Raw genomic sequence first — 16,551 nt, forward strand, 5'->3', positions numbered from 1 at the left:
TGGATGAGCTGGAGGGAAGGACTCAGAAAGGTCGTCTAATGACAATGAGTGTATTAGATGGACTTTATATATAACTGCTGTCCTTCCAGAACAAAGAGAGTACAGCACAGACGGCAAATCAGACCACATGAAAACCCAGAGAAGACATCTGCCAGCCAAGGAGCTGGATTTTAACACCTGGCCTACAGAGCTGAGAGAAGGTAAAGCCCACAGTCCAAGCCACCCGGTCTGAGGGACTGTTTGTTATGGGAGTGTTAGCTAACTAATACATACTTCCTGAACCTCACCATATATCAACGCTGGGCTTTGGGATCAGGACTCCAGCAATGCTAAGGCTTATCTACAGAGCTGTGGCTACGTCCCATCAGAGGCGGAAATGTAGTGTGTCAGAGGACCTTCCACAGGTTAAAAAGAAGCCACATAATACAATGGGATTGAGGCAGCCCAGCCTCAGACCTCCGGTCAGGCCACAAATACAAACCCAGATCACAACGGGGGTGTTAGCCAGCATGGAACCAGGCATGGCGGTATTCACAGATGCACAGAGCAGTCCCATGCTGGGTAGAATTATTCAGAACCTCTTTGTGACAACCAGCCACACAGTATTTATAGTATTTCAGTGTTCTCATATACAAACACAGATCCAATTCTAACAAAATTCCACTTCCCAAAACTCTTCAAAGCTCTATCAAAGACAACTATTTGTCAACATAGGAATTATTTTCAATAAGTACATACGATCTTGCATTTTATGGGCTAAACTGTCTCTCCCAAAAATGCATGCTGAAGTCTTAACCCTAAGTACTGCAGAATACAGCAGCATTTGGAATATTTACAGAAATAAAGTTAAAATGGGGTACAAGGCTGGTGCTCAATCCAATGAGACCTATGTCTTACAAGAAGATGAAATGTGGACACAGATATGTATAGATGGAAGGCCAGGGAAAAGATGGACACCCACAGGCCAGGGAGGAGAAACAACCAACCCTTAACCTTGGACCTGAGGCCGTCAGACCAACCAGGAAATAAATTCAGGCTGCTGAAGCTACCCCGTCTGCAGTAAATTCTTCCAAAAGCCCCAGAAAACTAGTCCAGGGTCTGAAGGAAATACAACACAGTCCTGAACAATGACAAAGTATGTACAGAGAACTGTACAGCCAGAGGACCCAAGAAGATGAACGCTTTCTGGAGACGCTGATATTACGTGTTGGACATGGACAGAAAGCCCAGAGACTGAGGTAAGGAGGGTCTCTTACTCTCTTCATAGCTGCTCATACTAGACCTCTTCAGAGTCTGGATCTCTTGGGAGAGCATAGAGAGCCGGTCTGACTGTGTGGGGGTCTCGTCATCTTCTGGGTCTGGTGATTCCTGCATCATCTCTTCAATTTCTTCAATAACCTTCCAAAACACATATACTGCTGTTAATAAATGCATGCGAGAGAAGCGGCGACTGTACCACAGCACTCACCAGAACACCCAAGTAAAGTACATAAGTCCTTATCATGTGCAGGAAGCGCACGTGAAAGTGAACACAGCTTATCAAAAGGAACTTACAATATATGAACGCAAAATTAAACAGAATATGATCTGGTATGTCCATCGCATTTCAGCAGACCCCTGTACATCTTCACGTATCTGAAAACTGGTGCCATGATTTATGCAGACTGAATTATAGTTAAAAGATGGAAAATGTGTGTGCACCACATGCTGTGAACCACATGCACACACTCAACGTAATGTTGTCATGTAATCTAGAGTAACCAAAACTTTGACATAAAACAAAATGTAATATTCATAAAAATTTCCATGTATAAAGCAGGATGTTAACTCTCTAGCAGCAAAAGAATTTCATTTATTAATTCAGTGAAAGACAAAGGGGCATTTTTAAATCACCAAAACCAGAATCAGATGGGGAAGAGGCTGTAAGAAGGAATGAATACACGAGCCTTTAATTCAACCATCACCCACTGTCAAACACAGCGTGACTCAACTGTACCTTGTCTGGTCCCGGATTCTAAGAGCGAAAAGGGAAGTAGAAACTTTAAAGGAAGGCAGAAGGAAGGTACTAAATATTTAAAATCGGGTGAGAGGGCATTTAACCATTAAGAAAAAAATACAATTCAATGAAGATACAAAGTGCCGTGAGTACATTGGACAGGATCTATGAATCAGCAAACTTCCTAAGGAGCTCTTCAACTGGTGCAGAGCCAACCCAAGAAGGTCTGTGCCAAGGAGGAGGAAAGTCTTCCCCTCAAGGACTGTCAACAGTACAATGAGACTTTCCAGGAGGCGATAGAATTCGTTTCCAGAGGAGACAGGGCCTGCTTGGGGTCACTTCTCTTTCGGGATTTACATGCCCTCTGTAAATAGCATTACCTCTCTCCTTAGCAGCACAGTTTTCAAGCCTAGAACAATCCAACCACAAAGGAAAGCAGGGACCATCAGCAGGACATTCTTATCGTGTCCATTTACCCCTCTGACCTTGCCATCACGTATCTCCTTACTGACCTTCTCTGCCCTGCCTAAAAATAAAACGTGACAGAATTCACAGCCCACGTAGCCACGGAACGTTTTATTTCAAGAAGTTCTGCTGTCACACTGTGAGAACAGTGTGGAGGTGGGGGGAGTAGTCAGAAAATGACAAGGCTCACTGGAGTGGCTGCCAATGAACACAGGGTTGACGACGTTACTACAGCACTACACAGGTATAATGTTGGCTTCCCTCTATGGTGCGTGACAGATACTTGTAATATTTGTTAAAGATTCTTACCCGAGGTTTTACAAAAATATGCCTGGCACGGCCAGGCATGGTAGCTCAAGCCTTTAATTCTAGCACTCAGGAGGCAGAGGTAGGTGGATCTCTGTAGTTTGAGGCCACCTTGGTCTGCATAGGGAGTTCTAGGCCAGCCAGTACTGTATGATGAGACCTTGCCTCAAAACAGACAAAAATATCAACTCAAATAGTGTCCAGTTCATTCATGTTAGGGTAACCTTATAAAAAAGTAAGAAAGTCCCAATTTTTGGGGGGGGCGGGGTAAGGAATAACCCTCCGTTAGTAACTTGTAATCAATCACAGACAATGTCTAGCCTGGAAATCTCCCCAATTCCTTGGACAGCATATACTGTGTTTTCACCTCTCCATTGAAGACTCAGTGTCAAAGCTGCATTAGCCACACAGTCTAGGGCAAACACAGGCATTCTGACAAGCATCATTTCCAGCTGTGGTAAGACGTGGCTCTCAGCTCCAGGCTCTGCTTCACCTCCATACCTGGTCTGCAGTGAAGAGGGGCTCCTCGTTGACACAGGAGACGATGATCGAATGCATATCCAACTGCTCCCTCAGCTCCTCCTCATCTGAGGTGTCAAAGAGCAAGCCATCACTCATCTGAAAACAAAAGTACAGTCATTTAAAAACAAGTCCTTCTGATGCAAACGTCAACATTTCTGTGCCAAAGCAGCACTGGGAAGCACGCGCAGCAGAGCTATTCCTTGGAAAGGAGTCAGTAGTGACCCTCGACCAGGCCACACAATGCATTACATACTCCCCCAGCAGCAGGAAGTACAGTATAGGACAAACTTTAAAATGACAAGGTGTGGCATGCACCCCTATGGTCTGACACAAACATACAGCTATTTTTCCAGAAGCAGCAGCTACAAGAGCTGTATAAAAACTAACACTTGTATAGAAGACAAAATAATAATAATAATAACAGTATTTATTAGCAAATTGGAAGGCACTGGAAGGAATGGAAGGTAGCAACAAGTACATAGTTAACAAACTGGCATGTGTTTCAATTCTACAGAGCTATCTACAAACTACTTCCTAATATTCAAATACTTAGAATAAAAGTAATCAACACCCTGGCAGGCAGGACCTATCCATGAGACCTTCAGCCCTTCAAAACAAACATCCCTCTTTTCAAAAGAAGGAAGAGTATCTCTCAGTTCCTAAAACACCTTTAAGCCTAACTATGCTAAAGAGCCTCCATTTTCTGCTGTGCTGTGGATCCAGGAGGCTGACCATATGGACCAGATCTAAGGATGCCCTTGACTTGTGGCATCCAGCTGGGTTCCACATCTCTGACAGACATCAGGAGACTGCAAGGTGAGAAGGAGAGGGCTGGGCACGCATCCTGCTGTCTTCCTCTCTGCCAGAATGCCATTTGTCAGCTCTGGCTCTGAATCAAAGACCACAGCTCTGGTCAGGCAGCGTTCTTCTCAGCTAATCTCTCCAGATTCTAGAAACTTCTCTGTCTATTTTCCTGTTCATCTTGGGACTGCTAAAGTACCAGTAGCTGTGGCCATGCCTGGGGTATTATATCATCAAGTCGCTGTAGCCACACCTGGGGTACTGCATCATGCCTGGTCAGTTTCTCTTATGCCTACCCAACCCAATGTAACAGCCCCTTTAGGAATACTGAGAATTTTGTATCAATAGCAACTGTAAAAGCTACCTGGGGACACTCAACAGAGTCAAGGAATGATTATCTAGATAGCAGGCTGCGAATCATTTACCGACTGTCACAGGACTATTCTGTTGGTGACCAGAACTAACGTCAGAACTCTATTCTCCAAGAACAATTAACACACCATGATAACAAAGGGGTGACAAGGACTATGGAAGAAAAAACTATGCCATTACATTACATGGTATATCATTAAGATGATATATTAATCAATTATTATATTATATAAAAGGCCAAGAAACTGTAATCTGAAATGTTTAAGTAAATAAATAAAAACCTTTAGAATCAAATGTCCCAAAATCAGAAGCTTTTTGAGAAGCAACACAATGTCATCAGAGGAAAATTCCTCATATGAATGTTCAAAATGCTCAAAACACAGGTATACCAAAAGTATTACATAAAGTTGCCATCAGACTATGTACATATGGTACTTATGAAACAACAAATGTAATTATGTTTACACCTGATCCCACCTCAATAGCTCAGTGTGTATCTACAAATATCCCAATTTTTTAAAAATCCAAAATCTGAGAGACTTCTAGTCCCGGGCATTTTGGATATGGAATACTCACCCATTTGTAAATATAATATATTTAGCATAACTAAATTAACACGTTGTTAATGTGTTGTTAATGTAAATGTAAGAACACAGGCCTGTAATGGCAGTGAGAGGCTGAGGCAGGAGGATCTCGAGTCAGTTCACAGCCAGTCTAGATAACTTCTAGTTATCTAGTAATAAACTTCTCAAAATGAAAAGTACAAGAAGGTTCAGGATCTAGTTCATCTGTGGAGTATTGAAACAACCTGCTTAAAGCCCTAGGTTCAAACCCCACTACTGGGGGAAGGGAAGTTTATCTGGAAAACGATGTTATTTACTAGTACATAGGATATATTTAAAGTTCGGGATACAATGGAGCAGATGCAGGTCCCTAGAGCCTTCCCAGTTCCTTACACAGGGGCTTGCAGAAGAATGTCAGCCAGAATAAAGCCGGTGAAGGGAAAGGGCATAGGCAGGAGCCACAGGCATGCTGCTTTCCCATGGCCGGGTGGGAAAGGCTGCAGCTCACCAGGTCTACTGTCAGCACGGACTCAAGTCCCTGGGGTCCCTTGGAGACAATGCCCCTCTCCTTTCTGTTTCTCACAGCATCTTGGGCCAGGAAAGGTCTGGCAGTGCAGTCTCTGACCCACACCCCCGTGAAATTCAGAACACCATGTGTAAAAGAAGGGTCAGGAATTAATATATCACTTGGATTTACAACAGCAACAACAGATGCCAGAAAACAATCAATGCAATTTTCCTGTTTAAAAAAAAAAAAAAAACCCATCCTGGAACCTGGAATCGAACGTCCAGCCAATTTAACAACTAGGCGGAAGCTAAAAATAAAGACATTTCTAGATGTGCGGTACTCAAAGAATTCACCTTTCCTGCATGCATTCTCAGAAAGACACCCACAGGAGACTTGGGGGGAAACAAGGAGACAATCGTGGGGGCAGAGACAATGCAGGAGCAAAGGTCACTCTTCCACGACCGAGGAAGTCAAAATCACGAACGGATGTCTGGGAAGGTAAGAGAGAGATTCACCGAACTGCCACGGCACAGGCACACAGAAATCAGTAGAAGACACTGATGGTCTACTCTGGGTCTCTTCAACTGTCTACTCTAGGTCTCTTCAACTGTCTACTCGCCACCCACTCCCCCGTTTTGTTTTTTTTTGTTTTTTTGGTTTTTTTTTTTGGTTTTTCAAGACAGCATTTCTCTGTGTCGTTATGGTGCCCGTCCTGGATCTCACTTTGTAGACCAGGCTGGCCTTGAACTCACAGAGATCCGCCTGGCTCTGCCTCCCAAGTGCTGGGATTAAAGGCATACACCACCTCTGCCCAGCATTCACCACCCCTTTTAACCCAAGAAATTTTTGCATGGCCCTGGGGTCTATATAAACTAAGAATACAAATCAAACATCTACTGATAATAAGACATAAGGAAATGTAGAAATGTATTCTGCAACACTTCTTTTGGGAAACATGTATTTTTCCATGAATTACAAATGAAAGCAAATCTGCATACTAGTGAGGTACATGTATAGGTTTATTTTTGCATACCAATTAAATCTTAGCTGAAAATTTGATATCCCAAGACACAAAATATCTTCAATGCTTTTCAGACTCGATCAAGTTTTGGATTTTAATTATCCTCAATGCTAAGAATGCCAAATATATAGTACCAAAGGGCAGAAGCATGTTTAGGGCCACTTCAGAGACTACTGGAAACCCTGTCCTGATCCTAAGCCAAAATTCACTGAACAATTCTTGATGGAACTCAAGTCAGAAACTCAAACAACAGTAATTACAGTCCAACATTCTAACATTACAATCCGAAGATACACTGATGTGATACCTGCATGGCTCAGAATGAGAACAAGAAAATACCATGTCCTTGGTTCCTGTGATCAAACAATTATGCTTCTATAAGAACAAAAAACTTGTATGCACAGTGAAAACACTGCAATGCATGTTTACCAGAATAGTCTCGAATCTGAGCCAAGATGTTACAGGTGACATTAATAAGGGCGTGGTGGCATGTGCAGGGCAAAGTGCACCTGCTGTGTGTTCAGAACCAAGGCTGCGGCAAAGTCACATGATGCAATAAAGTCACATGATGCAACAAGTGAACCATGGCAGAAACACTGTGGATTCATTACCCATTTGATTTTAAATTGATGTGGGGTGTGTTAGAAATGTTTACTTGCCCACATTCACTTATGCCCACATTCACTTATGCAGCTCCACTTGGGGTCAGATCCACAGCTGAAGAACCTGGGGTCCCACTAGCATATTATTGAAATGACCCTGTGAGGCTGATTGACGTGTGACTCTAAATAATCATGCCACACACAAAATGTCAAGATGAACGTAACCAGGGATTCTGCCAGGATTACATGGGAGAGCAGGAGAAGGGAAAGTCTGTGTGGGGGTTGGAGGTGGGGAGTGGAGGACAGTAAGAGCGCAATTCTATCCTCTGGGAAGGTCAGTGTGCACAGTGCAACAGTGGAAACTAAAATTGAGCCAGAAGCAGCAGCTGAAGGTGTCAGAAGTGGCACTAGACATGGAGGATGGAGGGCAAGAGCAGCCTCCACATCCCAGTTCCACAGAGTTCGCTACTAAATGATGACGGTTACTTCTTTAAGAACTCATTCCAGTAAGGAAGGTTCCGAGACTAGACTAGGCTCTTCATGAGTGGACACTTGATTCCAAGGCCACAGAAACGAAGTTGGGGGTGGGGGGATTGGTAAGGTCGTAATGTGATCACTGGAGCATATGACACTCATGGTCTATAAACTGTCATCAGGATGTTCACACTTCAAACTCCCCTGCCCCATCATCCTTCCTTGTAGCCTGAACATCAGAATTTTCTTTTTCTTCCCCGGCTCATAAATAAAGTTTTAATTTTAAAATTACCATTAAGGAATAAAACATTATCATATTTGTCCTCTTTCTACTCTTCAAGATATCAAAATGCACTAGAAAATAGTCCTTCTTGCACCAGGCATGGTGGTGCACACCTGTGATTCCAGCACTCGGGAGACAGAGACAGAAGGACTAGCAGTTCAAGTTCATCCTCAGCTAGGTGGCAAGTTCAAGGCCAACCTGGGCTACTCAAGACCCAGTCAAGAGGGGAGGATGGAGAAGAGAAGGAGGAAGAGAAGAGAACATGCGATTCTGCACAAGAAGGAATGGGACAAGTCACAAGAGACAGTCCAAGCCGAAAGAGAAGCATCCCATCGCACAAACACACTAAGGAAGAGCACTCACTCATTTAGAACAGGTTCCAAACACACTAGGAATGCTGTACTACTAAATTTCCATGACAACAGAAATAATGATCCCAGATCACCTTTCCACTCCTCACCAAGGGGAGGTAGGCCAGGGCTGGACATGCCCAGGCCTCTGAAAGCTAACCTTGATGGCCATGGGTTCGTTCCTCACCCTCCCACCAAGCACAATGTGCCTTCCCGGAGCCAAGCTTTCCCTGCACTCCTCCACGCCCGGGTTAGACACAGCCGAGCCCAGTTCCCCTGCCTTCAACTGCACACACAGCAGATAGAAAGAACATGCCCATGCAAGAATGTGGACTATGCCAGGCTTCTAGGGAGGACCCAACCCATGCGAACCGTTAATGGAAGAAAACGACATCTAACTATTGTTTTCCTAAATGTTGTCAATACAAAAAGTAAATTATTCTCTTATTCTTGAGGGGAAAAAAAAATTGCCCTTATAGATCCCATTTTTTTTTTTTTTTTTTTGGTTTTTTGGTTTTTTGGTTTTTCGAGACAGGGTTTCTCTGTGTAGCTTTGCGCCTTTCCTGGAACTCGCTTTGGAGACCAGGCTGGCCTCGAACTCACAGAGATCCGCCTGGCTCTGCCTCCCGAGTGCTGGGATTAAAGGCGTGCGCCACCACCGCCCGGCTAGATCCCATTTTTTAACGAGGCTAATCTAAAGAGAGCTTCCAAAAGTAAAATTTTATTCAGTCATGGGAAGAATCATCAGCACCAAAATGGTGATGATAAATAATACCACTTTCCTAGGTTGAAATTTTTCTTAATTATGTATGACCTAAAAGAGTAACATGATTGCTTTGATATAATATTTGCACATTTGTTCTTCAGGGACTCTGTACATACTATGATATTTCTGGGGAGGGGAGTTCTGTTTCAATTCTATTCAACAAAAGAATAGCCACAGCACGATACATGATTGATTGATTGATCGATTGATGGATTATCACTTGTCCATTTTAATCTCCTGAGTCTTTCCAGGTAAAGCGTTTCACGCTCAGTCCTAGCATTAAATGGCAAGTCTTTGCTAGTCACCAGCATGGCCACAGCATTACTCTGGCATTACAAACAGCATCCAGAGGAACAAAAGGAGTGGAGTTACAGAGTAACAACAATACAAGATTTATATTTTATTCAGTGAAGTTCGATCAGAGTGCTTGATTCATGGCGCTACTGCGCTGTTTTTTCAAACTATGAAATGAACTGCTGGATGCTATTTTTTTTTTTTTTTTTAGAATGTCAATAAGGAAATATACTCGGCCGGGCAGTGGTGGCACACGCCTTTAATCCCAGCACTCGGGAGGCAGAGCCAGGTGGATCTCTGTGAGTTCAAGGCCAGCCTGGACTACAGAGTAAGTTCCAGGAAAGGCACAAAGCTACACAGAGAAACCCTGTCTTGGGGAAAAAAAAAAAAAGTATACTCAGAAAAAAAAAATACTCAAGGATCCTTTCAAAAGAAAAAAATAATTCCATCACCATTTCTGACATGCCGGACACAGTCTCAGTGAGAAGATCATTCACTCATTTACTTACTCCACAAACAGGCTACACAGTCCTCGCTAAGTGCCAGGCATCGAGATGGTTACTAGAAAGTCACAATCTAATTAATGACAGACTCAGAAACATGATTAGTGAGAAAGCACCGTGATGATTACAAAGACACGTGGACACCACACTGTGGGAACTAGTGCCCATGCGACAACAGGGCTAACCTCAGTGGGACAGAAAACCAATCCTGGAGAAGTTCACATCTCCACAGGGCTCTCCGATTTCTACATGGGAGTGTGTTTTCTTCCGCGCAAGGATTTAGGCCATGGTGAAGTCACCATCTGTCAGTGATGCTGTAGGTGGGGATTCTCCCCATCTGAGAGGCTGGATTAAGTGTCCTTTAAAGATCGTTCCAACTCTAAAATTGTATAATTCCATGAGCTCAGTGAGGGCTAAAACAGTAATAGGAAGCTTCGGAGAGGGAGGGAACTTGGACAAAGCCCCACATGACAGCCAGGCCCCAAATAAATAGAAGATGGAACAAAGGCTATCCAGCTCTGGGCCTGTTTAGTGAATGTGTGTCCGGTCAACCTGCAAAGCTTAAGGGGGTTACTGACAGCAAGAAGCAGTGAAGACTGGTTAGCTACAGGGATTCTGGCAAACAGAGTCAGAATTCCACAGTCCACCAGAAACTGAAAGCAACGGGCTTTTCCGAGTCACGTAGGTAAGAAAATCATGTCATGAAACATGAACAACACTATTTAACATCCTGACAGCCCCACAGCATTGCATGGCCAGTGATCGCACAATTACACTTAATGAAACAGAGTGTGCCAGGGGATCTGACATGAGCTTACACTGTTCTATGCTGAAGAACCTGAAGCAGAGGGAATCGGAAATTCAAATAACTGGGCTATGCCCCTCCTCGGCTTTAAACAAATTTAACTCCGTGAGTGTCTACTTCAAGTCATTCTCCTCCCTCTGACCATCCCCCATCACTGTGTTCACAATTGTTACCTGAGGGATTTTCAAATGGCACTATCAGGATGGACATACATTAAAAAGTCAAAAACCAGCAATGGGAAGACATCGGGTGCTAAAGTGGGGAGACACAAGCATGAGGGCCTAACGTCAGATCCACAGCACCCACATAAAAGCCATGGCGGAATGCAACCTATAATTCCAGGGCTGGAAAGAGAGAAACAGAAGGATACCTGGGGCTCGCTGGGTGACCAGCTGAGCTGAATGAGTGAGCTCCAGATTCAATAAGAGACCCTATCTCAAAAAATAAGGTGGAAAATGACTAAGTGAATACCCGATGCCAACCACCATATAAATGCACACAGATGTATATATGCATGCACACGCACATGCGCTCACACTCACACACTCACACACACACACACACACACACACACACACACACTCAGAGTGTACATACACACATATGCACAGAAAAAGTCAAAAACAGAAATGTCTCTTAATGGTTTCCCAATATTCACAGGAATGTACGTCATGCCTAGCATCACTATATCACATAACACTTACTCCCTGCTGATATCCCAATACCCCCAATATATTAAATAAAAGGGTAGGATTCCGGGTGTTCTCACCATATCACAGTTCAGTTGTATAAGCGGAAGGAAACAGAGATCATTGGTGTAAAAATGAACACAGGAGGAACGGCAAGACTGACCCAGTGAAGAGACAGCAGCGGAGACAAGATGGCAGGAGTGGACCGGCCAGTCGCTTGAAAGAAAGAGGCGGGTCCCCAAACGTGTGCTCAGAGATGCTGCCCCCCAATGTCCCACTATCAGGACCGGGCACGCAGCCACTCTGGTCCAGTTCCTCACTTACCCCTTTCTCTGAGAGGTTCAGAGTGAGCAAATGCAAAGTCCTCGTATGGGATGACTTCCAGTCTATAGGCATGACGTTCCCATAATTGTCTGTCAGGGCATTCCAAATCCTTAAACAGAAGAAAACATCAGTCACTGAATGTAACACTCTACACAGCTTTTGTTGAAAATCCAGTACTATTGTAAAAGGGCCCAGAATAAAAAAAATAATTTAAAAATTAAAATATCTCTGTGAGTTCGAGGCCAGCCTGGGCTACCAAGTGAGTTCCAGGAAAGGCACAAAGCTACACAGAGAAACCCTGTCTTGAAAAACCAAAAAAAAAAAAAAAATTAAAATAAAAAAGAAAACAGAAGGTGCATCATTTCTTAGAAAAACATCATCAGAACTAGAGTCATAAAAAATCATAATTGGACTATGTGCAGGACACTGTTCAAAGTTTATAGGGCACATACACAGGAGAATCACAGAGCACATAGGCACACACACACAATAACTAAATGTAAAAAAAACAAACAAGCAGTGTAGATAGAAAGGAGATATAGACACACATACACATGAAAATATACAGACTCGTTTAATCCTCAAAAACAACATTAGAAGCAGAAACCTTTCTTATCCTCATTTTCCAAGTGAAGAGCCAGGAAACACGGAAAATCTCAGTACTGTCTCCAGAAACAGACAAAGTAAACACACTGTGCTCTCCAAAGACATTCTATATTTTCTGGAGAAAGGATTCGGTCTCCGTGTGAGAAGAGGGTTTAATATCTATTTGTAAAGTAACAGGATAAGGACTGAGGCTCATGAAAGGGGAAAGATAGAGGGATCACATGCATGCAGGCAGGTCATACAGTCAACACAATTACCCACCTTCTTATCAAACAGTATCTGGGGTTGGGGGTGATGGGATAAAATGAAGGGGCATTTTCCCTCAAATAATGAGCCAGTCTTTGGCCAAGTTCCTTAACCTGCCTGGGTATCAGCTGCCCGGCTACAAAATCAAGTTTAGACATGAGGCAGGCACCTTTTCCAGCTTCTAAGCATTAATTCAAACAAATCGTATTGAAAAATATCACAAACCACGATGAACAAAGACAACAGACTTCATGATCAAAATTCAGGGCTTGGTACCAAAATAATAATCAACATAGTAAGACATGTTTTATAGGGGGGGGGGGGGAAGCATAAGTTCAGAGGTATCAACAAGATGAAATTTAGTTAGGGTAAGTGAGGTTAAACACTGCACATCTGAGCTACTTACAGGGAGACTACACTAACATGTCACATTTTTTAAAAGTTAAAATTTGTAACAACTATCTACTTGTAAATAATAAGTCATGAAATATTCAGATAAACCTTTTTTTCCCCCCAAGTTTGTCAGCGATCAGGATACAAACAATCCTAGCAAGGGGAAAAAAAAAAACAAAAACGTAACAAATTAAATTTAAAACTGGAAAAGCAACAAACTTGACTTAAGAATAGAAGCTGCCAGAAGCATAACACCCCAAGGGGTATGTGAGCTTCCAAACCCAAATCAACCTCAAGAAAAAACACGAAGCCCAAAAGCTCTAGGAAGTGGGACCTATCACCCTATACATCTCCCATAAGTAAGGCTCACTCAGATTGCCTCCCAGTTGGAACCTGATGGTCTCTAGTGTCAATGAACTAGACCTGGAGGCAACAGCAGCTCCTTGCTGAGTTTGACCATTCTGGGCCACAACTGTTCAAACGCTAACAACCGACTATATACCTAATCCTGGCCAGGGACACAGACTATTCTAGAAGGTGAGGCGTCCCAGGTTTGGAGGAGTTGTTTTGTCTGCTGGTGACATCCTTCTTTTTAAAGAAGCTCTAAGACAAAGACAGTGGAGTATCTCTCCTGGAAGGAGTAGCTGTGGGTTCTAGCTTCCAAGAAAGAAGAATAAACAAGACGTGTGCTCTCTCCCAAGGTCAGAACAATTGTAGCTGGAAGGACAGACCAACTTCCCTCAAAGATTTCCAGAATTCTCTGGTCAAGACCTCTGAGCTGCCTTGTCTTTATCATAAATATTATGACCCGTCATAAACAGCTGGTGGAAGAACTCCCTCCTAGCCAAAGTCCTATAGACCCTGGCTCCAGGAGACACTGTCCTGAAGCCCTCAGCAGGTGACTGCAATCCATACTGACAGAAACTGAAAGCGAAGTTCAAGTGGGCAAAGAAGTGAGCCCTACCTCTTAAAAGGGCTGGGGGTGGGGGTGGGGGTAGCTTGAAAGATAAAGCACAAATGCTAAAATGCTTGCCTAGCTTGTATGAGCCCTGGAATCAAGCCCCACAGCACAGAAAACTGGGTGTGTTAGCTCACACCTGTAACCTCAGCACTCAAGAGGTAGAGGCAGAAAGATCAGGAGTTCAACGTCAACCTCCTCTACAAAAATGAGCTACAAGACTCGATCTCCAAATTGAGGGGAGGGGGAATAATAACAAAAGGCCAAAAGGTTTAGTGGCTTATGCCATGTAATTCCAGCACTTGAGGGCAGCAGGAAGATCAGGTCAAGGTCAGCCTCAGCTGCATAGCAAGTTCAAGGCCAGCCTGGGCTACAAGAAACAAAACAGGAAAGGGCAACAACATAGCTTAGATTTTACAGCCACCTAAGTTTGAAGCACAGGCTGAAATAAACTTTCCAGAATGTCCAGCTGAAGCAAAAATAGGTCTTCTAAGAATCTTAGTGCGAGCCTCGCTCGTCTGTTTTAAGTCAGTTACTCATAATTTTAAAATCCAGATGAGGCAGTACGTCTCCATAATTAAAGTGTGCAAATCTACACATATATGAAGCTATCTTCCCTTTGGGAAATTCCACAAAAGTCACCTTTTGTTATGCTCTGCAAGCCTATCTCTGCACTTAAAAATCCCAGCATAAACGTATCCCTCCTCTGCCCTGGGGCAAAAGGAACAATTACAAAAGAATGGCGTTGGAACACAGCTCTTCATCCATGTTTACATTCGCCCTCTCTCTCCTTGCTCTTCCTTGACCAATCTCCTAATTCCTTGAGGAATTAAAACTTTTTCATGCCGGGCGGCAGTGGCGCCCGCCTTTAGTCCCAGCACTCGGGAGGCAGAGCCAAGCGGATCTCTGCGAGTTCGAGGCCAGCCTGGGTTACTGAGTGAGTTCCAGGAAAGGTGCAAAGCTACACAGAGAAACCCTGTCTCGAAAAACAAAAAAAAAAAAAAAAAAAAAAAAAAACTTTTTCATAATTATCATCACTCAAGAATTCCTCACATGGCAGTGGAGGTGCCTGCCACTGAGACCAATGACGCTGGGGACCCAGGGGGGAAAAGAATCACTGCCCACACGTGGTCACTTGACTTGACAGGCTTGCTGCAGCCACCCACCCACACTCACACAAAATTAATCAAATGCAATAAAAATGGTTTTTAAGTTTTCCTCCCCACTAACCTCTCGTCCCTCCACCCCTTTGCAAACAAGTCCCACTCATCACCTTCTGAGAGGACTCGGTTCACTTCCGGCCTCCCTAGGACCTCCTCTCTCCCTAAAAACAAACCACTCTAGCTCACTGGCTCTCAGCATTCTTTTTTTTTTTTTTAACTATCTTTTGGGGCAAAACCATGGTACATAATTACAACTTTCATTTCGCCAAACGATCATTGGGGTCAAGGTGTTTAGATAAAGTGCTCTCATCAACCCCTGTGAATGTCCTCACTGACGCTAATCACAATAGAAGATTCCGTAGCCATTGCCTGAGTGCACTGGTCTTCCCCATACACTATTGGATCCTTGTCATTAGTAACTAACGCCCTTCACTTTTTGCCTCTATGGCAGTTTGCTGTCGTGGTCCCAACAGACTTCTGGGACTTCAATGGTACCTCCCACCCCTGCACCTTCGCACCTAACTCCATCAGGATTCAATGTGCGGGTGGCTTTCTCTCTGAAATTCTTCATTCGGACACCCCCTTTGAAATCTCCCATACCCGGTAGAAATATCTATCCAGGCACTCATCACACCCACAAAAACCTGTGTTTTTAACACACCTATGCCCCATCCCGCCTTATGTCCTACTTAAGAGGAGCAAGGTACACTTTGGGAATGCCCAGGGCCAAGCCCTGGGCGGGGGGCTTTAACAGAAGCGAGTGGAGTGAATGAATGAATAATGACCCACACGTGCCGCAGGAGGCAGGGTCTCCTACAAGGCAGCACACAGGGGTCTGCAGGAGGGTTCAAGGGAAGGCAGGGGCAGCAGCGGGGCATTTAAACTCCAGCTGGCCAGGCCGGGCAGCTCTCGGGGCGGGGCTGGGAGCGGCCGAGGAGGAAGGAGGGCGCGGGGCGGGGCCTGCTCGGACTCCCGGCAGCGACGGGGGCAGGGCGAGGGAAGGGCCCCGCTCGCTCCCGCCCAGCTCCCGGGCCCGCACTCACTCGTCCCCTTGCAGGAGGCTGCGCTCGGTGATGGGCCGCACGGTGGCCCGCGGGGGCTCGGCGTCCATCGAGGGGCGGAAGCACAGGCTCAGCTTCTCCTCCAGGCTGCAGGCCAAGGCCGGGAAGCTGTCGCCGCTCGCGTGGGCCCCAGCTCCGGCCTCCGGGCTCGCGTTACAGTTCTCCTGGTCCTGGACGCTCCGGGCCGGCTCCTGGAACTCATAGAAATCCTGCCAGTCCCCGTCCGCCGCCATCGCGCCCGCTGCCGGCGCGCACCCCGCCCCGGGCCGGACGGCCACGCCCTGTCGCTGTCGGGCCACGCCCCCTGGTGGCGCCCACTCGAGGCCACGCCCCCTTGTCCGCCCGTTCTTGGGTGAAGAGTCCTAAGCTGCCCTTCAGAATTTTCACTTCCTGAGTCTTTCCGAGCTGACCACCGCGTCCCAGGGAAAGAAGGAAGATCTCAACGGAGTTGAGTCGCTTCCTATGTTCTCGATCATTTAG

General features: G+C 44.9%; 1 protein-coding gene across 2 annotated transcripts in view; it reads right to left on the reverse strand.

Moving 5' to 3' along the window:
• Window positions 1-16,342, reverse strand: part of Fez2 (fasciculation and elongation protein zeta 2) — a 41,378-nt gene extending 25,036 nt beyond the window's left edge. For both annotated transcript variants that reach the window (XM_052746303.1, XM_052746302.1), the window contains exons 1-4: window positions 16,054-16,342; window positions 11,645-11,753; window positions 3,269-3,385; window positions 1,257-1,398 (exon numbers count right to left, since the gene is read on the reverse strand). In XM_052746303.1, coding sequence (XP_052602263.1) covers window positions 1,257-1,398; window positions 3,269-3,385; window positions 11,645-11,753; window positions 16,054-16,304 — 619 coding nt within the window. In that variant the 5' untranslated portion in view covers window positions 16,305-16,342. The remainder of the gene's footprint in view (window positions 1-1,256; window positions 1,399-3,268; window positions 3,386-11,644; window positions 11,754-16,053) is intronic.
• Between the last annotated feature and the right edge of the window lie 209 nt (window positions 16,343-16,551).

This window comes from Peromyscus californicus, unplaced genomic scaffold (genome assembly GCF_007827085.1).
Source record: "Peromyscus californicus insignis strain IS unplaced genomic scaffold, ASM782708v3 Scaffold_1__1_contigs__length_55948999, whole genome shotgun sequence".
In the NCBI taxonomy this organism is placed as follows: domain Eukaryota; kingdom Metazoa; phylum Chordata; class Mammalia; order Rodentia; family Cricetidae; genus Peromyscus; species Peromyscus californicus.